We start from the raw sequence: 21,943 nt of genomic DNA, 5'->3' as shown, positions 1-21,943 counted from the left end.
TACCTGCTGCTGCTGCTGCTGCTGCTGCACGTGCGCGAGGTCGGCCGCCCCCGCGTCCGCGGCCGTCGTCTCCCCGTTGGACCGCCCCTCGCGAAGCCCGGCGCACGGGAGCAGGTGGTTGCCGCCGCTTGACCCGTTCTGGATGGCTGAACCGTTACTTTTTGTCTCAGTCCCAGATTCTTGCATCATGACTCAAAAACCTGAGAGAGGGATTTTCGGGAGGGGGGGGGGGCGGGGGAGAAAGAAAAAAGCAGCTGTTAAAACAGTTGTTGTGCACCAGGGGAAGGGCCCTGCCTTCCTTCCACGCTGCCAAACTCCGTAAACAGTTGTCATTTTCTTTCACTCGGTGTGGCCCTGCCAGCGGCTGAGTCCCCTGGTTTGGGGGGACGGAGGTGTCAGGCCAACTTCAAGTTTTAGTTGTAAGCGGTCCTTTAAATTGGCTTTTTCCCCTTGGTGGGGGGGGGAAGAATTCTGGGTGAATTCAGGATTTATGGTTAAATTTCTGTGACTGTATCTCGATGTTTTGCTCAAAAACCAGAAAGTCGTTCTACGCAGCATATTAGGTGTAACGTTAAATTTTACTACGTGCGGGCTCTGTGGGGGGATGCCACACTCCTGGAGGAATCTTCTCCAACTTCAGTCTATCAAGACTTGACACACACCCCCGGGAGGGCCCCCCCCCCCCCCCCCCCCCCGAGGTAATTCGAGCTGAAAACCCTTAGGGGTCAAAAGCGGAAGAACATTTAAAGATTCGTACTCCTCGGAATCATTCAAGTACTGAAAAGTCTTCAAAATGGGCCATTCCAGTAAGATAGTCCACGTTGAGGGAGAAAAAAATCCCCACTTTTCAGAAGCCAAATAAATTCAGACTCTGATCATTGTCCTATGGTTAAAATTGTCCTAAGAAATCCCATTCAAAGTTAGGTGTTTCTCATGCTGGATTACTAACCTCTAGAGTTTGGTTTTAAGGCCTGAAAGGTCTGGGCCTTCTTATATTTACTTTGGAGAAAATCTGGCCTAGGCAGGCCAGGAAAAGAAAAGTCTGAATTTGAAAGTACAAAATGTCTAATAAAAAGCACATATATATATATAACACCATATATATATATATATATAGTACAAGGTGTAAGTACCCAGAGGATATCAACTGCATGCAAATACAGTCCACATTCTGCCCAGTTACTCTCTAGGTACAAAACCATTCTCCTAGGCAGCCAATTCAGCTCTCAGCAAAGGCGTCTGATGATGACAAAAGATACAGAATAATATTTACTAGTACCAATTATTACCATCTATTGATCACCAGTGTTGGACCAAGCCCTCCTGCAGCTGATTTATGTATATTCACCAATTTCCTTCTGAATGCAACTGGTATCTCTAGTTTTCACATGAGAAAACTAGGGCTCCCTGAGAACTATTTTCATTTGCCCAGCATAAATCTCAGCTAGCTATGGTGCAATCAAGATTTAAACAAGTTCAGTCTGGTGTCAAAGTTCCTAACCATGTCTTTTCCTAAAGCTGAGGTGCAGTGGGGAGCAAACAATGGAAATGGCAGGGTCGTACTCCAAATTCAGAGACTAGGACTTGGAACAGGAAAAACAACAGTCACTAAAGGGCTTGACAGTTCAAACATCAGAGCTGAGAAATGTCTGAATATTAAAACTTTAATGTGAAATACCAACCTCGGATAAAAGGGCTGAAAACTTCCAACGCAAATATTTTTGCATCATGGAAAGACAATATTATTAACCAGCGTTACAGACTCCTCCCCTCCACATGAAATAGGTGACAACAGGGAAATTAAAATACCTGGGACATCTTTACAGGAGGCTGCCCTCTTGCCAGAGGTTGGGTTAAATCCCTTTTCTATAGACTTCCATGAAAATCTAATGAAAAATTAAAAGCAGAAAAACTGACATCTTTCTTCATTTCCTTTCAGTGCGTGGTATGATCCAACTTGAGTACAAACTTCATAAACCCAGAGGACTTATTTTTTAAAGTTAATTCAGTCCTGAGGGGGATTAAGAATGGCATTTTTTGTTAACAGGTGGGAAACAAAGTCAGAAGCAACAGCTGATTCACTCTCTTCTCCTTAGATCAGACTTTCCAGTAATGAGAGTCCTTTAATGAGTGCATTCATATCCTTACTGTCCGTAGAGTATAAAATCTATCAAAAATACAAATAAAAGTTTCTCTAAGATATAAGAACCGGGCGTGCGAGCACCTTGTTCGTTGCCAAAAAAGGAATTAATTTGTCACAGCGAGGATTTTTTTTTGTACCCCCTCCAATGTTTCAGTTTCTGTTTCACAAACATGCCCATTTGTATAGAAACAAAGGAAAAGACAGTGGTTAGGTATTTAAGGGAGAAAATGGTGGTCTTAACAGTAGTTAACAAGGAAATTCACTGAATTCTTAGGGTATGTCACAAGCATACCTAAAGAAAAAACAGAAACTTTTTTTTTAACTTTCTGCAAGGCCTGTACATTTCATATCAGGGAATAGGGAGTCAAAGACAAAAGACAAAAACACTGCTTACTATAAAATCTCCACCTGCCCTCAGAAAATGGGGCATATTTAGCCCCATTTAGATGTCAGGTCCCCGGGGAGCAGAGATACAGGAAGAAGACTGCTTTCAAAGCCTGTGGCCATCGGGACGCCTGACCTCAGAACAGGTGTCTAAGAGACTGGCCCTGCTTCTGTTTCCTTGGTTTGACACCGTGGTGGTGGGTGGATTAAGAACAATCTCCAATCCACAATTTGATGAGAAGGTTTTGCTCTACGCAGTTCTAAGAAGACTGCCAAGTCCTCCAGGAGAAGTTTTGCAGGCATCGTGCCAAGCAACTTGGCTTGCAAATCGGGTCTGTGAGAGTGCAGGCATTGGGACCGAAATTGCATAAAGGATTATTTTGGTCTGAGGATGTCCTTAATTAGTCAAGTGCTAACAGTAGTATGTAGGTTGCAAGATTTAAAATTTCCCATAATCTCCCACACCAATCAGGAGAAAACAGCTTTTTGAAAAGCACATGTGAAAAATTAGGAGTGTCGATGTCTAAGAACATTTCTAACAATATCTGGGCTGGCAATACTTCTTTCTATGGAATGTTCCAAGCCATTTAATAAGGCTTTATGTCTGTACAGCACTTCACAAACTACAAGGCTCTCTGAGGTACTTTTCAAATCATAACGAGTCCATCAGGGAGGAAAAGGCAGGTGAAGTTTATCCCCATTTTACAGATAAGAAAACTAAAGCTCAGCGGGTCAAGGAAAAGATGCAGCCATAATAATTTCCCATTCCAGACATGAATTTGTCCATTCGATAAGTGCCAGAGAATTCCCCGTTTGCAAACTCCTGTGCAGGGCCGTGAATTAGTAAATCGATGAAAAGAAAACTAATCCCCACAAAGACAGTAGGAAGCTGGCAGGTGGACACAGAAAAGCATTAAAATACCAAGATGAAAGTGTCAGCATTCTTTAGCAAACAACGTTATTTGTCTTCTTCTATTGAGTTTTACAATTTGAGCATCACATCTGAAAGCAGGTCAACGTATAGGAGAGGCGTGTATGTTCTCTAAGGCCGAACCCTCTTTTCTTAGAGGGAACCTGTCACAGACCCTCGGTCTGTATAACCTCCACTTCCCTCTGGGACTCCCTGTGCCCAACGAACTGCTTTGCTCCACAGCGAATCGAGAACAAGAAATGACCCACAATCATCCCAAGTGCATGGACATGAAGTCATGTACCTCGAAGACACGACCACCCCGTAGCCACCAACAAGCCCCTCCAGACGCAAAGACAAATCCTCCTCTGGCTTCCTCTGAATGAGCTGGGTCTGTTTAAGTCACATAGGATCCATTCACCACAACCCTAAGCAGGCTGATGCTGCAATCATATGGATGTCAGAAAGCTTGAGCGGCCAGAATGGCCACTTCGTGTCTTGCCTGGAAACATGACAGAGCTACTGATTTCAAAAGACAGATTTTTGTGCTGAAGGAACATGCAGAAAGGGGTAAGAACAGAGTTTAGCATGCTTATTTATTGTCGTTGCCAACAGAGCATACTCTGGAAGTATTCTGGAAAATTCATAAGGTCCAGGCCAATGTATTTATAGTAAATTAAAGCAATGCTTTATTATTATGATTATTTCCTTGGTTACAGTGTTGATGCTGAAAATTTAGGGAAAACAAAGCCCTTGTTATCATATGCTTGTGAAAGATTTTAAGCTAACAAAAAGTTCAGTCTCGATTCCAGGGCAGTTAATTAAGGTTGACCAAGTCAGGCAGAAGTAAATTAACTCGGCTGATCAATTATTTATATGAAGCAGAATAAATGCCCTTAAAGAACTTGGTCTGTTCATGAAAGGATGTGTAAATTAAACTAAACATAGTTTTGTAAAATGTATTTCTACTTCTATGGGGGGAAGAGAAGAGAAGTTAATGGTGAAATCACTTTTTAGGAAAATGATGCCAGAGATGACGTGGTTCTCCTCCTATCCGAAAGGAAAGATCCTCTTTCTCATTGTTCATCATGTGCCATGAAAGAAGGAAAACGAAATGCGTTTGAAGAGCTAAGAGAAGCTCCCGGAAAGGAAGAGGGGGAAATGAAGAGAGGAAGGGGCTTGGGGAGGGAGGGACAGAGAAGGGGAAGGAGGAGAAGTGAGAAGGAAGGAGGGACAGACTGAGGGATGAGAAGGAGGGAAGGAGGAAGACAGTAACTCTAAGAATGGAGAGACGGTGTGAATTTCTGTAATTTGGAATCACTGAACATCATCGGTTAGACTCCGTGCAGGGTTTGCAGAATGGACAAGAATAAAGGCGGGAGTGAGTCTAAGCTCTAGTTCTAAAAGAAGTACTGATGTTGCATCATGATGATGCAAAATCCATACTGATCATCACGTTCATGCCATCAGAAAAGAAGAAAAACTTGTCTATATGAAGATATAACGCATACATTTACTTCTGGGTCTCATCGGGTAAATGAACCGTTCCCTTTCAATGTGCAAATGGTTTACCTGGCAACATAATACACATAAAGGAGTTTTAAAGAGCAAGGTGCAGCTGAGGGACTTCTTCCCCAGCAGCCGGCAAAGAGCAAGGTGGCAGGACACTAACCCAGCGCCTTCCTCTCAATCCTCTTGCAAGATTTTGAATCCTCCCATTCAAACTAGGGACTCAAGAGCAGAGAGCAACCCTGAGGAAAGTCGAATGGAGGCTTTATGTTTCCTAGCATGAGGCACAGAGAAGAAGAAAGACTGGTGGAAGGATTACGGAAGAAGGTGAAGAAAGGGCAGGATGGAAGGGCCACAACTGGCCCCAAGATGCAGACTTGTTATCCCTAAGTGAGGATTTCATAGCATATTCTCGAAGGGAAAAAAAGGGGGGGGGGGAGGAAGAATGAAATAAGAGAAAAAAGTAACACCAGCTGGTTAATTTCTCACTGAGATCACTCCCACAAGTTGTGAACGAACACTTCAGACACTACTGTCCGTCTATCCACTGCCCCCACTGGCAGGGGCCCCAATTTCACGGAAAGACTATCCAAGGGTCAAGTTTAGGAAGAGAAGTCAGTGTGCCGCCTTGGGTTAGGAAAGCACTATCTTCCAATACCAAATTTTCATAATTATAACAGAAAGGCGTAAATTTTCTAATGCATGGCAGTTCAAAAAGTAATCAAGGGAATGAGCCGGAGGGCTATTTTAATGTGTGCAAAGCTAGTGACCCACAGTAAATGGGAGGTAAGCTACAATGAATGCAAAGTAATGTACGCATACTCAAGTCCTGCTCTGATGAGGGACGGCTAAAATTAACACCCAATTAATTTCCGAATTGACAAACAAATGAAACCCATAAATCTACTTTCTCATTAATTTTCTTGTGGCATAATTTAAAGCAGTAATATGAGGGCAAAAACTGAGCATTATCCATCATAAATATCAAAAAGATAGCACTGTAACGCCATAAATTATGCATATTACCTGTTGTTAAAAATGATTTATGTATTATCAACTTTATCGTGCACTGGAAATATCTAGATCTATCTTTAAAAATCTAGAATTTCACTTAGCGCTCAGGAAGAAAGAGTTCAGGAGCAACGAAATAGTCAAAAACGCGTCTTAAAAGAAAATAAAGGCTACTTATATAGCCATATGCGAGTTGAGGGCAAAATTGGAATCCTTCAGGCTGAGGATACCATGGAAGTGTCAGGCTGGATGTCTCAACAGAGAAAGAAACCGCTCCAGGAGCACTCCTCCCACGAAGCCCCGGTACATGTGTCCTAAAGGAGCATTTCCTAAAGGAAATGCGGGGCTTGCTGTGGGAAAAGGAGTGGGTATAGGCAAGGATGCCCTGAATACACCTCAGAGAGTCAGAGGGGGAGAGCCCAGGGCTACAGGTGCTCAGTTGGGCGAGAAGTCTGGGAAGAAAAATGGGCTCACTGTTAATAATGCAATATGGTAGCATTCTTACCTTTATAGTTCAAAGGAGGAGAACAAAAAAGAGCTAGGGACTAGTTTGTATTTATCAGTCAAAGGGTGCCTGGGTGGCTCAGGAGTTACAGATCTGACTTCAACTCAGGTCATGATCTCACGGTTCGTGAGTTTGAGCCCCTCATCGGGTGAGCTCGTGCCCCACTTCGGGTAAAACACGAGCCCCAGGTGAGCCCCACTTCTCTGTGTATTTTGGAAGTGCCCTGTATTTACCAAGTAAATGGATGAAGAGGCATTCGGAGTAAAACGATCCCCTTCCTGGCCTCTCCACCTCCATTTTGTTAACAACTTTTTTTTTTTAAAAAAACCTTCATTTTCAACTATATTTTCAGGTATACCTTATATATACGGTAGCTCCCATTATCCATGGGGGACACGTCCTGAGACCCCCAATGGATAGATAGTACCAAACTCTATTATACACTATGTTCTCTTCTATATATACCTACATACCTATGATAGCATTTAACTTAGAAATCAGGCACAGGAAGAGGTTCACAATAATAAATAAGAGACTAGAATAATTATAATGTTATAAACTAATAAAAGCTATGTGAATGTGGTCTCTCTCAAAATATCTTATTGTACTGTACTCACCCTTCTCCTTCTCGCGATGACATGAGATGATAAAATGCCTACATGATGAGCTGAAGTGAGGTGTCTGACCTAGGCGTTGTGACACATCCTTCTGACAGTACCTCGGAAGGAGGATCATCTGCCTCCTAACACCAGCTGACCACCGGTAACTGAATCCACAGAAAGCAAAACCGTGGATACGGGGGACCACTGGGGTAGGGATTTAAATACATAACTGCTGAGTTTTTAGGCAAATGGCTGAATGACATTGGAGAAAACTCCAAGTCCGACCTCCCAATCAAATGAAATCAAGAGCTTGTGCTGGCCTCCACCTTTATGTTCCTACTTTTAAAATACTCTAAGTGCTGTACCTCCTTTGGAAAGTCTAATCATTTTGGATTTCTGAAACTCAGAAACTAACTTAAGCCATTAAATCATTTTAAGTCACAATGGAAGGAGGATGGTCCCAATCGTTGAAAATTTAAAGATCATCAATCAACGAAAAACTCCACGCAAAGCCACGGTCGAGAGTTAATATTCAATTCAGCTGGACTGGAAAAAGGTGGCGAGCAGGATGTTTAATTTTCCCTGTAATGCATGACTCACAACAGAGTTAGAGGAATAGGGTGGTAATAAAATAATGTTCCTAACAAAAACATGATTTCCCTTCTCTACCAGGCTTTCGACGTAAAGACAGAAGATTCTGCATTTCCCAAGAAAAGGAATTCCTGAATTCCAAACCCGAGGCAGCAACCTGTTCAGAGGAAGTGTGTGGGTCTCTCACAGACTGTGTTAATCGAACTGTTAGAGTCTTTGTAAGTCATCAATAAGTGCAGATAAAGACACCCACCCCTGTAAAAGTTACAAACGTCCAATTTATATTTTCAGAATGTCAGCTACCGTGGGTCTTGTTTCCCTTCCCTCCTGGTGGACGAGACTTTAAGTGCTGTAATCACAGCAACTGTGGGCAAACCAAGGAGGTTAGAAAGGAGCCGCTCTAGGAAACAGAAGTACAAAGGAGAAGGCACACCCACTCCCGGGCATATTAATCCAGACGGACTCAAATAATGAAACAGAGACCAAAAAGGAGCTTTGCCAATCCTGTGCTAGGCTGCTGGCTTGGTCACAAGGGAGCCTCTGCAGCTTAGGGTACGACGGGGCCAGGTGTTCTAGGGAGCTCAATGAAAATGCATTGTGACAGAACCAGAGTTGAAGTTTGAGAATGAACACGGCCGGCCAAACTTGAATCGTTTCGAACATTCAAACAGCTGAACTGTCACACATAGCCCGGTGGAATAAAGTGGCCAACCACCAGGTCAGAGTATTATTATTATTTTTTTTCATTTCCATATTTTATACAGTTTCATATACGCGGGGGCAGTATATTAATTAACATCAATTAATGACTGGTGGGCGCAATGAGACACTTCACGCATCTCCTGCCTTTGCCTCCAGCCCCTAGCCGCTCTAGCGGCCAGAGCGAACAATATGTTCAGAGCATCACGGCCGTTCAGTGAATGCAGGTCTTCAGAAGTCAGTGCTTCCATTTCTCCACTGCGTGCAAGGGACAATTACTCAATTTTATCCTTCAAAAACTTCAGTATGCATATACGTACTTCCCCCCGAAACTTGCTCTTACAGATAGATTAACAGGCTTTCTCCTGATATAAAAGACCACAATATGTTGAAGGTCATTACCCCCAGCCTCCACCCTCAACCCACTCCGTGGTTTATCCTTGTAATTTATGGCAAATGCCAGCAGGCCCTGCCTAGTATTGAAACACAACACAAATTCAGAAACAGCAACAAACAAGAATTTAAAAAAAAACAAAAAACAAAGATGATGTCAGCTGTTTTCTCTGCTGTTTGCAAAACATGACAAAGGACAGGCTAATGTTTGGTATTGTCTAATGTGACTCCTAGTGACCAAGGGACAACAGTCACACACATCGGGCTGAGCAAGGAGACACAATGTCTCCTTTACTTAACCACAAATGAGAGAATGCATAAAAGTCATTTTAAAATGAGACAGGTGAGAATAACAGGTAAAAAATTAAAACACTGGCTTGTAAAAACATTATCAGGTGTATTAATTGTATGGATGTCTCCGCTTGTATGTATCACAGAGAATTTATTCACAATACGTTAACCTCAAAGTTAATCTCCCCGTTTCAAACTTGAGCGAGTACACACATCACACAGGATCCCATGGAGCCCACACAACAACACCCAACGCACGCACACAAGAACACAAAATCCAAGGATTGTACCTTTGGAAGGTGACTGCCTTGTTCATAGCACTAGACTTTTTCTCCTACACCTTCTAAGTCCTTGTTTGCTCCACAAAGAGTTTTGTAGCCATCTGATGTTCTATTACTAAGCTAGTGGCCTTTCAGGAGAGCTCTCTCCCTTCTGAAAAAAGCAAACAACTGCATAGATATCATTACACTAAGGAAATCTCTTAGAAAAACCAAACAACTTGCTAATCTCTCCAGCCCCTTCATCCAAGCAAAAGATAAGAAAAGCAAACCTAAGTCTGTTTCAACCACATTCCAGGGACAAGTTCCCCTTTTTCTTTCTTTATCAAAATTCTACTATTTAAGTTTTTTTTTTTAAATGTGTGTGTGTTTTTTAAACAGACCTTGCAGGATAAACCACTGCTCGCACCCCGCAAACAAAGCAATATTTGTTTAATAACGATTGCTGCCATGGGTACAGTAAACAAGGGGCCCAGCATTTGTGTTTATGAACAAACACATCATCTTACAAGAGTAATTTAACATTAACCAGGTGGAATAATCAACAGATTTCATAGGTGACACCAGGGGCAGGACTAATGTAAACAGGGCTAGGGAGGAGAAAGGGGCCACTCTTTGGGAATCAAGGTCGAGGTAAATGCATTACAGAGTAAACAGCTGCAAAGAAGGCAAGATAAACAAACAGTCATTCTTCTGACATTTAGAGAGGCAGAAAGGTTGTATGTTACACAGATCAGCTGCTGACCACCATGAAATCAAACCAGTTGGAGACCAGGCCTGCTTGTTTGCACAATGCCATGTTTGCTTATAAACAACAATTTGCTGTTACCAACCTCGCATTACTCATCATCACATAAGCCAGAGTGAATCAAGTGAAATCCGGTTAACTCTTTACTGGCGACATTACTCAAAAAAACAAAACAAAAAAAATCATGGCCCCCTTTAAGAAAATTACCCCCAGATGAAGCAAACAGAGCTCAGTCAATGCCTTTTTACTTCCTGCCTCGTAGATAAAAATAAAGCACCCACATGGTTTAAACTCCTAAGGATTGGATTTGGTCACAGCTTTAAAAGACTGGAATGTTTTCATGCTTGAGTAACTATACATTCATCTCCTGGGCTCATCTTCTTTTATCAATGAAATATACGGGTGAAACACTGATGGGGATCTTGAATGTTTTACCTAGAAGGAAAGCCCAAATGTTCCTTCCGCCCAAGTTTCTCGTTCCAAAATACCTTTAAGTGCACTGGATCCACACACGAATAGATGTTTCTCAACTACGATGAAACGATCAAACTGTCTCAGGGTATGATTGTGCTCTTAAAAAACATGACATAAATAAATGAATCAGTTGATGTTACATAGAGCCACTCAGGAGTTCAGTGTGTCAGCTCATCAAAGAAATCTGAGGCTTCGAAAGAGTGAATAAGTTCAATGTCTCCACTAACAGAAGTGTTATGAAGAATTGTTTCATCTTCAAAAATTCGCTTCATGTGTAAGAACGTGTAAAACAGCTTGCTCTATGTTATAAGAAAGCTATCCTGTTTTATTGGAGAGACTGTATTTAGATGTACAATTTGCAATTAAAGTATTGTTTTTAATCTACAGATTCTCTAACGTTTCTAAACTACTTAATTGTGATACGTGTGAATGACATCTCTCCACTACTTAATAGTTAATAAGCAAAAACATAGTGAAAATCAGTTTGGTAATTTGTATCTTACATTTATTGTAAGTTAATTAAGTTTTTAAAAATCTGTGTACTTAATATTTAATAAGCAAAAACACAGTGAAAACCAGTTTGATAATTTATAGCTTACATTTCTTTTAAGTTAATTAACTTTTTAAAATTCTGTGTTATGTTAGCCCAAAGTACAGTAAAACACTGCTGGATATCCAAAGCAAAATTTGAAAAGGACATACTAAAGTCATACTTTAGTCAAAACTAAAGACATACCTCAGAGTATGGTGGCAGTGACATTATTAAGCATCAGCATGCTGGAATTTCCAGCTCTGTCTAAAAAGTGTAACAGAATTGTAGTGGTCCCTTTGCCCACCCCTGATGCCCACCACCCAGCCCGGCTATGAACTTCTTTCTTCACCTTCCCTAGCTGCTCCTGTTCTCCCATCTCCTGGCTCTATAATCCAGTCTTTGTTCTGCCACCCTAACATCACTTTCTTTTGTGTTTTGTCTTGTGCTGTGGTTTGTCTCCCAAGTCCCTCTCCCTGCTGACAGTCTCCTTTCCCCAAACCGCAGCAGCCCCCGAAGCCTCGATAAAGAACTGGAGGAGAAATGTCCAACGAGCGCTCTGTGCCCAAGCAGGAGGGAATTTCTCAGGCTCGTGTGTGGATGAGCCTGTTACCACTGTGTGGACACAAGGAAGGGACACTGGGACCTCTCCCTTTCCTGCCCTAGAAAGCCCTCTGGGGCTCGAGCTGTCCCCACTGCCCTAGAGAAGGAAATCCAGCCTTGCTCCACTCTGGATGATGAAACCAGTCTGGCTGCAGGAACAGCTAACACCAAGACTCTTCCTCAAATGCTTTGGGAACTGCATGTTCTCAAATTCCAGGCTTACTGCTCTCTGCACACGGCCTAGATGATCAGGAGACAAAGAAAAGTGAAGCGCCTTGTCTGCCGCTCCAGTAAAACTCGAGAGAGAAAGAATTGAAGAAGGAAAAGCAGAATGCTGTGAGTGCAATCCTTATTCCCCATCTCTATTGCACACTACTTTTCCTGGAGTTCTCTTGACCTTCATTTTTATTTTCTTTTCCTAAAGCCTGGATGAACTAGACTACCAGTGAAGGATTACAAAGAGGGTTTACAATTCCAAAAGGAAATCCAAAGAGTTGTAACCATGTCGCTTGATAAAGGCCAATCATGACTGAGCCCTGGAGTTTTGAAAATCAAGCTAAACCGGGGCACATGATCATTACCCAAATGAGGACTCGTCCGTGTTCAAAAACGGTTTTACTGTTTCCTTACTAACAACAAGATAAACAGTGTGCCTTTTCCTCTGCCTCAGTTGAGGTGGTAAACATCCTAATGCACCTTCAGTTTTAGAGGCATGTGCCCAGTTTACTTATTTTGTTCCCCACAGAGCCCACGTTTCCTAAGCCTTATTTACAAAATAAAAGAAAATAATTGTAAGTGAAAGAATCCATTTATTAAGAGGCCTTTTAAAGTAACCTGTTTGATCAACTGTTGCAAAACCTGAAAACAATCCCAGGGAAACTCTGGGTAGACCCAAGATTGGTAAGGGATGATTTGTTCTCTCCCACACATCTTCTCTGGGAGGAAAGCCTTACAAATTCTGAGATTCTTGGAGGGGTCATGTCATCTGAAAGGACACTTGAGCCAGTTTCCAAGGCTCAAGCGTTCATTTCTTCCTTTGCCACCATTATTTCTGCCACTTCTCTCCCTCCACCAATGCTATTTTTCAAATTCACTTTTGACAAACATACAAATCTATCGCAGAGGAACCTTTGTATCACTTCGTCAAAGAGAAAGCCAGTATGTATCCCTTTACAGGAGAGAAAGACTTTACAACAAATGTAACACAACCCAACCAATGTTATTAAATTCTAGCTAGATCCTGCTGCCCACAAAGGCTCTGAGCAGGAACCATGTTCTTTCTTTGTTCAATAATGAGCTTACAACTGGAAGAGAGAGATTAAAGACATACTAGTACCAAATGGAAACTTTCTCCTTGGCTTTATCGGAAGGATTAAAACAGACTGAAAATGGAATTGCTTCAACATCAAATCGCAATAATGAGAACCGGTGAATGATTTATGAACCACCTAAGAATCCTCTTCCAATATACCAGTGAGTGGTGCAAGCTTATGGACTGGGGAATTGGGCAAGAGGAGACGTAAGAGGCCCCTCTGAGGACCAGGCTATATCCCTGACTCCAGAGCACGGTTTTCTAAGCACTTGCAGAGGGCCTACTGTGTATCCACACGCTGCTAGAGAAATACAGAATCAACTGGCTAGACTCTCTCTCTCTATTCTCGTCCCCAAAGCGAACGGAGCTCCTGGGCCATGGGTATGAAGCCTGTAGAAGACACGATAAAGATCCAACTGGCAGCTCCAACATGAGCCTCCCTCCCACGCCTGCCTTTTCGCACACCACCAGGGAGAGGTTCTTCAGCCACTTCCACAGAGCCGCCTTTCTACAATGCAGGTTCCAAGTTTACTCAGCACCCAGTAACTACTAGATGATAAAAACTATAAGCATATCACTCAAATGCTTTATTGGTCAAAAAGATGGATGCTTTTATTAGCCCAACGTTTTTTGTAATGGAGTGCCACTGATGACCCAGCATTAGCCTCATTCCCTGCTATTAATCACACTTCTAAGAGCTCATTTTGCCTTAAAATCTTAAGAAATTGCTGTAATTTAAAGACATGGTGTCTACATAATGGGAAATGCCTCATAATTGTATCATTTCACAAAATACAGTATTTTTGATGGGAACAATGACCATGATGCTAAGGTATTACAAAATGGGAATAATTTATATATATAAAAGAGGAGTGAGATGTAAGCTGTCTTTTGTATTTGTGGTTTCCCACATCTGTGCACTTTTAATCACTGCCTTTGGGAGACTGATTAATCCAAAGGCATAGGCATACAGTTTACAGAATTAAAAGCAAAATAACATTCCCAAACAAATGAAAAATATAAATGAAAGGGAGAAAACCTAATGTAAAAAGAAAAGATGTGAAAACGCATCGTGTGCTTTAAGGAACTTCCATCAGTGGTATATTCCTTATTCATCATCTATAATTCCTGTGCCTTGTCTGTCCATGTAGAGAGAACTAAAGCAAGCTCTTCAAATAAGTGACTTCAGGACAAGCTACAGGTATCTGCCAATTTACTTTCAGTATTATTTCAATAATATAATGATGGCCTTAACTTGTAAGTCCTCATCTCATTAAACCACCCTTCAAGAACATTTAGCACAGCTGAATACTATAAAGGAAAGAGTATTTGAAAGAGTTTTTCAAAATACGGAACTAAAATAAATCTTTTCAAAAGTTCCCCTTCCATTTTTATGACTACACAATTAGAACACAACATACACAAATCTTCAAATGTTGCATACACACAAAAATGGTGACATTGTGCTACATGATGAATGAGAAGTAGGCTCCAATCAGGCACGAAGATTTTTGAATAGATTTGGTGTGAATCGCTGGGCAGCATGGAGAATCAGTCAGCCTTAAGTCAAGAATGTAGGCATCATCCTACAGTTAGCAAGGGTCAAACCCAGACACTGTGAGACAGCCAGAGGCTGGTGACAAAGCATAGGTGGGGCTGGACATCAGAGTGCTCGGTGGTAAGTAATCACAACTCTGAGAGGCCCCTTCTAACAATGTGGCTATCAAATGGTCATGAGAAGCACCTAGACCTTGGACCCCCTACTCTACCTAGTAAAAAGCTCTGTACCTATTTCTCAAGACCTAGGAGGAAGTGTTGACCAGAGGGATATTTAAGAAGAAACTGTCACAGACAAGCCAGTAAGAAGCGGAGAACCTAAGGTGCCCAGAATAGGTAGAGGGGCACCAACAGCAGGTGGTCAATGGCAGCCTCCCTTCACACGTTGAGGGCTGGGGCCACTGAACGGCTACAGGGGTTGATGGTGGGACCATCTGATGCTCCACAGGACTCATTCATCCACTAGACACTCAAATTTTCAAAAGGTGTTGCTACTCCTTGGCAATGCTGTGGTAAATGTGAGTGGTGGGGGGAATGGACATCTTTAGAGCAGGAACACCACCTGGTACAAAGGGATGAGATCTACAACGGAGACAGGGGGGCCCATGAGCATCATCAATACCTGAGTTAAGATTCTCACGGCCCCTGGATAATCAACTGATGGACGGCACCAGTGTATTTATTCAAGAGCAGATCCCAGGGGCACTTTTCTTAGGAGACCAGTATAGGTGCAAATACTCTGTCTCATGGCCAGGCTCTCCAAGAGAACCCCATATGCTTCCAAAAGATAGGAAGTTGTCATTTATTACACTGTACCTGTGGTGCAGACCTCAGCTACACAAAGCACGGTTCTACGGAGTGAAGCATGGGTGTCTCCAGGGAGTGTGGTACAAATGCAAATTCTTAGGCCCATCTTGGACCCAATGGAGAAGAATCTGCATTTTGATAACATCCCCCAGGTGATTCACAGGCACGTGAAAGTCTGAGAAGGCAAGTGCGGCGGGAAGGGAGCAGCCTCCGGCCAGGCACACGTGAACGTTACTTCCCACTCTGCCAACTTTAAGGTTTCAGCACGCCACACACAACCACTCCATCTGTCCATTTCCCCTTCTCTAAAATCAGACCATTCTGCATTGGGGTTCAGTCATCCTTCTAAGTAATACTTATTTTGGACCTAGTATGTGTCAGACCCTGTGCTAAGTGTTGGGGTCATGAGAAGCAACAAAACCTGATAGACATACGTCCATATGGAGGTGACTGTCTTTATGGAAGACACACATTCATCAATTAGTCATACACATAAGTGGAGATTAGAACTGTGGAAAGTGCCACCATGAAAAATGCACAGTGCTCTGAGAGCACGCAAAGTTAATATATGTAAAGTGCCTTGTATATAGTAGGTGTTCAATAAATCACAGTGATTATGAGTAGCCCATAAAACCCAGACCTTTGGGAAGCCACTAAAAAACTCCCAAGAGCAGAATACTCTTCTTCCCATCATAAAATGAGCCTCAAGTAGGACTGTGTTCTCAGTTAAATTATTATTTTTTTCATGTTTTCCTGCTTTTTTCCTGGTTACAGGAGGAACAGGGCATCAGTAAAGTCAACATTCCTCCTAATGACCGTTTTAGAGGCTGACATTAACTTTCCAGGTTATTGTTCAAAATTAGCTCCCATTTATCAAGTTGTAGTTAAAAGGAAAAAAATGCAGAGCAGGGCAGAAGGTGATACTGCAAACAGCCTTGTTCTAAGCAACCTTCTGATGATCATTTGAAAGCCTCGATACCTCGAGACAAATCTTTAAGGGGCTTTGCAGCAGTATTTCTTTGTCTATGCAGTTTGCTCAAGTCCAGAAAGTACAGGCTGATTTTCAGGCAGGATTAGCAACCCGTACTGCATATGCTGGACACAAGGGGTTAATTATGAATGCACTCAGCACATGCCAATACACTGGGAAACCTGGACCGAACAGGAATCAAAGAGCTTACGCGCCCATCACTAAATCCACACCATGGAGGACGCCCACCCCAGGAGCAGAGGGACGGAGTCTACCATGCTAAAGGGGAAGCTTTGGTACCATTAGAGGTGGGCGTGTTCAAGCGTTCCTTAAAACAACCCTCCAAAGTCTACGAGGTCTTTCCTTTGCTCTTTCCCCATGAATTCACCCACTTCAAATAAAAATCTGAAATATGATATAATGGCTCTCCACGTTCATACGCGTCAGTGGGTCTTTTTCAGAAAGGTGGCTTCCTTCCAACAGGTGGATATTTGTGATGAGAGAGGTCTTACCTCACCTGTATCAGAAGGCTCCTGATCAAAGAATAGAACACAACAGCTGATTTGGAAAAGAACAGAGAAGTGTGTGCATGTGAAATGTAGCTTGTGTTAAAGCGTCAGAGTCTTAACACACGGTAGCTGAGCGATACGACCATCGGCTCACACATCGGAGCCCTTATTTTAATTCTGATACCCGGCCGTATTGTTCGATGGAACGGAACACAGCCGTTGGCAGCTTGGTTGGTCCCTGGTCAAAAATGGGTGGTTTCCATTTATTACTGCCTGGAACAAGACTTAGCTTAGGATCGTTTCTCTTGGATCCAACTACCAAATCTGCAAAGCAGGAGGGAAAAGGCGCTCTCTTAGAGGACTTCTGGCAGTCTCTGGAGGCTAAAATTTTAGTTGCCGCAAGTCTGGTGAAGAGGTGCTACGGGGAAGCCAGGGATGCTGCTGAACACCGTACAACACCCAGGACAGCCCCCGCAACCAAGTTCATCCAGTCCCCCGTGCCAACAGCGTCATGGCTGAGAAAAATGATGTGAATCTGTACTGTTTTTATTATGGAATCAAAGCAATGAGTCCCATTTCTTGTTCAATAATAAATTTATAACGTGCCTTAAAATTTTAATGACTTGTGATTTTTTTTTTTTTTGCTTGCATTTCTACTTCATAAATACTACTGAACTGAGCACCTATTATGGGTCAGATTAGGCAAGACTTGGGTGACGCCCCGCCATTTGAATGGAGTACTGTATTTGAAGAGGTTAGGCACGAGGAGGGCGTGCTCCAACGAGGATGGGAGGGGCCTGCCAGGGAAAGTGGCTAAGCCTAAAAATGCAGACTGCAGGCAGAACCTTAGCTGAGCAGGAAGCGGGCAGGGCTGGGGCAGGCGAGCCTTCGAGGATACCTACAGAAGTGCCGGGCAGAGAGCTCGAGCAGGGAGACCGAAGGACAGGTTACTGAGCTTGAAACCCCTGAAAACAGAGGCAGTAAGGGTGGGAATAAAAACCGGTGGCTGGGCCCCGCTCCCACCTCCCCCTGCCTTTTGAGCACCTGCCCCATCCATGTTCCCCTCTCCCAGCTGTCCCTCTAAGCTCTGCCCTGTCCCCTGTCAGGTGTGCTTGGCCACCTGAAAACAATCCTTCTCAACCTCCAGTGTCTGTCAGCTTCCTCCTGCTCTCTCCTTCCTTTCACTCGCCAGCTGATGGAAAGAAAGATACCTCACTGTCTCCACTTCCTGCCTCCCACTGGTTCCTCAGCCCAGTGAGAGCCTGCCCCACCTCTCTGCTGAAAATATTCCTACCACAATTGCTAATGAGCTTGGAGTTGCTCAATTCAATTGACACTTTTCAATCCTTACCTCACTTGACCTCTCGCAACACATGACGCTGTCATTCATACTGTCTCTTGAAAAAAAAATCTCTTCTCTCTGCCTCCAGGTTTTCCTGCTCACAGTGGTTCTCTGCCTACACATCTGGTGGCTCCTTCTCACTTTGTAATCAGCTGAACTTCCTCTGCTCATTCTTAAATGTTCCCCTCTCCTGGCATTCCATCCTCACAACTCCCAAACTCTAAAGCAGGGGCCAGCAAACTTTTTCTGAAAAGGGCCATCAAACAAATGTTTGCGACTCTGGAGACCACAGGGTCTCTGCCCCGACTACTCAGGGCAATTCGGCTGGAGCACAAATGCAGGCAGACACAAGACATGAACAGATGAGCACGGCTGACTTCCAGTAAGACTTTACTTACCAAACAGGTGGCAGTTGGATTTGGCCTCCAGGGCTGCTGTCTGCTGACCCCTGCTCTAAAGCAGGTTCTCTGAATGACCTGATCCTTCCCACGGCTTCACCTCGTGTTTGCCTCTGTCTGGTGACTCCCATATCATTTTCAACAACTAAAATATCCTTCCAGAGCTGCAGACCCCCTCTGTTCCCACAAGCTTCTGGGCATTTCTACCTCGATGTCCTGAAACGATCGTGACCTTGTCTCAGAGATCACCTGCTTCTTCCTCCGTCCAAACCCAAGCCAGGGGCTTTCAGGGAGGAGGCACATTCCAAATGAGGCATTGTCTGACAGTCTTCCTTCTCTTTGATTTCCTGTATTAACAATTCCCATCCCCTTTCCCTTCTATTTAAGTAATATCTGCTTCTCCATACCTGTCTACTTTGGGGCACGCCTGCATCACGTTGTAGCTCTGGATGAGAATGAATGCATCTCGTAGGCTGGCCACATCCCAGCACTTCTGATCTGTCACCTCCCTTGTTTCAGTGGCTCCCCCATCAATGGCTCCCCACTGCCTCAAGGGCCAAGTCCCCAACTAGAAGTCCTGCTCCATCTAATGTGAAAGCCACTGGCCACATGAGGCTTATTCAGCGCTCAGAACATGGCCAGCATGACAGCAGAACTGGATTTTTTAATACATGTGTAATTTTAATGCAAATTATCTTAATTTAAATTTAAAAAATGATGCTTGGTTCAGCTACTGGAAAACTTTTAAGTATGTGTTGAACAACCTGGGTATGTGAGTCTACTCATCTATTCAACTATAAGTTTTAGGAAATTTAAATACAGATCAAGTACTTCTGATGAAATTTTAACATCCAAATTGAGATACTTTTTCAGACTTAGTATCCAAGAAAAGAATGTAAAATGTGTCTTTCATAAACTGATTACATGTTGAAATGATATTTTAGATAAATTGGCTTAAATAAAGTACTATTATAATTTATACCGGATTCTCCAGGTTTTTTAACGTGGCTGAGAGAAAAGTCAAAATCCTGGGGCGCCTGTTCAGTAGGTTAAACCTCCAACTCTTGATTTCGGCTCAGGTTATGATCTCACGGTTAGTGAGATCGAGCCCTGAGTCGGGCTCTGCACCAACAGCTCGGAGCCTGCTTGGGATTCTCCCATTCCCTCTCTCCATGCCCCTCCCCTGCTTGCACATGCTCTCTCTTTAAATGGACATTAAAACAAGAAGCAGCAAACGTAAAATCCTTACATGGCTCTCACTGTATTTCTGTTGCACAGCACTGGCCCAGGCATACAGCGCTTCATAATCTGGCTGTATCAGTACCTTCCATCGGGTGTCTCCCTCCCTGTCTAAATTGTGGCCACACTCAACAACGGACTCTAATGCCTCTGTACCTGTAGCCACACGTCCCCTTTACCTTTGTACGTCTGCCATGAATCTTTAAGGAGTTAAATCCTATTGAATCTCAAAATTCAGCTGAAGCTAAGAAGCTTGTACAGACTACATTCACCACCAACTGTAGGATAAGTAGTCTCCCATAGGGTCTCATCAAGTTTTGTACTAAACTTTTGCAGAGCAATCAGTACGCTGCATTCTAATTTTCTGAATGCTTAAGTGTAAGCCAGGGATCATGTTCTGTAACCAACGGGGAACCAGGCAGTTTGATAAATAATTTAATGTCAGATGAATGAATGAATGAATGAGATACTGTGCCACTAGAACTGATGAGCTGGGAGTTGATTATAAAGGCTTAGCTGGCATCGATGAAGGTTCGCAGATTTCTAGCCCAGGTAATTGGGAGAATAATGATGCTCTTGTGAAAACAGCCAAGTGAGGGGAAGAGGTTGCTCTCAGGAGAGAAGCAGAAGTGAAAACATGAGCTAGTGGGGAGCCACCAGTACAGAGGCTACAGTTCACAGGGAGTGGGTAAGACGGAGAGAGGAGGGGAAGGGTCCCTGGAAAAACCATAGTCTGTCTTATATTTAGGTAACAGGAAGAGTGGCATTTACTAAGTTGTAGTCCTCACAACTACTCTGTGGGGTCCATATAACCTCCACTTTTTAAGCAGAAAGCGCCAAAAGTTAGAAAGTATTAATACACGCGCACGCACACACATACACACAAAGCTAGTGGGCAGGCGTTTGAACGTCAAAGTCATCTAATCTCTGTCCACTATACTGGAGAGGTGTAGTCAAGGGTAGAGCCCTCGAGAGTGACATAGAAGGAGAAGAGAGTTTCAAGAAGGAAGGGGTGGTTGGTGGTTTCAAGTGGTTTAGAGAGCCTAAGTATGATAAGATGACAGAGAAGGCAAGAGGGAATTCCCCCACCCAACATCAGTATCTTCAACCTTCTTCCCTTTTCTCTTTTCCTTCTGAGATTAAGAGGGTGTTCACCTTCTACCTTCACTCTTAAACGCATGCCCTCCTCCATCAACTACCATCGCACCAACACCAAATCCCACTCTGCTGGTTTCCTCACTTTTGCCTCTACATATATTCAAGGTACTCTGACCCTAAATAATCATTTCCAGGGTACTCCTCTGCTGCCCCCCACTTCAACCTCTTTCTCCTCCTGAGTTAGGCATCTTGAAAGGGTGTAGTAGTCAGGTTTTTATCTCCTCCTTGCAACTCTCTGTATGGTGGTCTCTCAATTTTCGAGGCTAGCATAGTGTAGTTCCTAAACCCAGAAGCCAAAGCGTTTCACCCAGATCCAGGGCAGGCAGCCTGGGAGGCAGCATTTACAACAGGCAGTCCAGGGGATGTGGATGCAATTTCACTGCCTCTACCTGTCCATTCATTACGGTAGTGTGCAAGATTCCTCTGTGCCCTGTGTATTTGTTTTACCCCCTCCGATTCCGTAATTAATCCAGATTGGATTCCTGACAACTACTTCTGTCTCTATTAGTTACTCCCACCACTCAAAGTTCATCAGATTGCCTAAAACTCAACACGTCCGAAACGAAACAATCTTCCCTGAAAACCGCTACTTTGCTCGATCAGGAAAAAGTCACTGTCATCTCCTTTGACACTGAGCTGATCCTGAGGACCTGGTTAATTCTCAGTCAGGTGTATCCCCCTTTCTTTTCTTCATCCCCGTGGCCATCCGGCTACCATTACCTCTCCCCTGCAATACCCAGGGACTTTCTGCAGGTACCATACATATCATTCAGAACAAAAGCCAATCTGATCGGGTCACTCTCTGCCTTGCAAACCTCCAGCCCCCCACCCCCCTCCGTTCTCAGAGGAGAGACTTAACTCCTTTGCTTGGAATAACAGGCCCGTTGTGTAACCTCCCAGACTTCTGTCCTGCCATCCTCTTCCACTAACCAACACTACTGCCCGTTACTTACTGTGTTCCAAACATGCCGTTCTATTTCT

The 21,943-nt window shown here is 43.4% G+C and overlaps 1 protein-coding gene and 1 long non-coding RNA gene across 13 annotated transcripts in view; one reads left to right on the top strand and one right to left on the bottom strand.

The window, feature by feature from the left end:
• FOXP1 (forkhead box P1) overlaps window positions 1-21,943 on the bottom strand; it is a 591,936-nt gene that overhangs the window by 237,102 nt on the left and 332,891 nt on the right. For 9 of the 12 annotated variants that reach the window (XM_053219058.1, XM_027042471.2, XM_053219069.1 and 6 more), the window contains one exon: window positions 4-200. In XM_053219058.1, coding sequence (XP_053075033.1) covers window positions 4-189 — 186 coding nt within the window. In that variant the 5' untranslated portion in view covers window positions 190-200. Of the gene's footprint in view, window positions 1-3; window positions 201-9,328; window positions 10,601-21,943 lie in introns of those variants that run through there. The other 3 variants (XM_053219062.1, XM_053219066.1, XM_053219061.1) reach the window with 2 other exon arrangements.
• Window positions 242-8,372, top strand: LOC113594624 (uncharacterized). Its single transcript, XR_008297044.1, has 2 exons — window positions 242-419; window positions 7,737-8,372. It is a non-coding gene; the product is annotated as an uncharacterized LOC113594624 (long non-coding RNA).

This window comes from Acinonyx jubatus, chromosome A2 (genome assembly GCF_027475565.1).
Source record: "Acinonyx jubatus isolate Ajub_Pintada_27869175 chromosome A2, VMU_Ajub_asm_v1.0, whole genome shotgun sequence".
Taxonomy (NCBI): domain Eukaryota; kingdom Metazoa; phylum Chordata; class Mammalia; order Carnivora; family Felidae; genus Acinonyx; species Acinonyx jubatus.
Note: the sequence above shows the minus strand (reverse complement) of the source record. Positions and strands in the feature narration are given on the sequence as shown.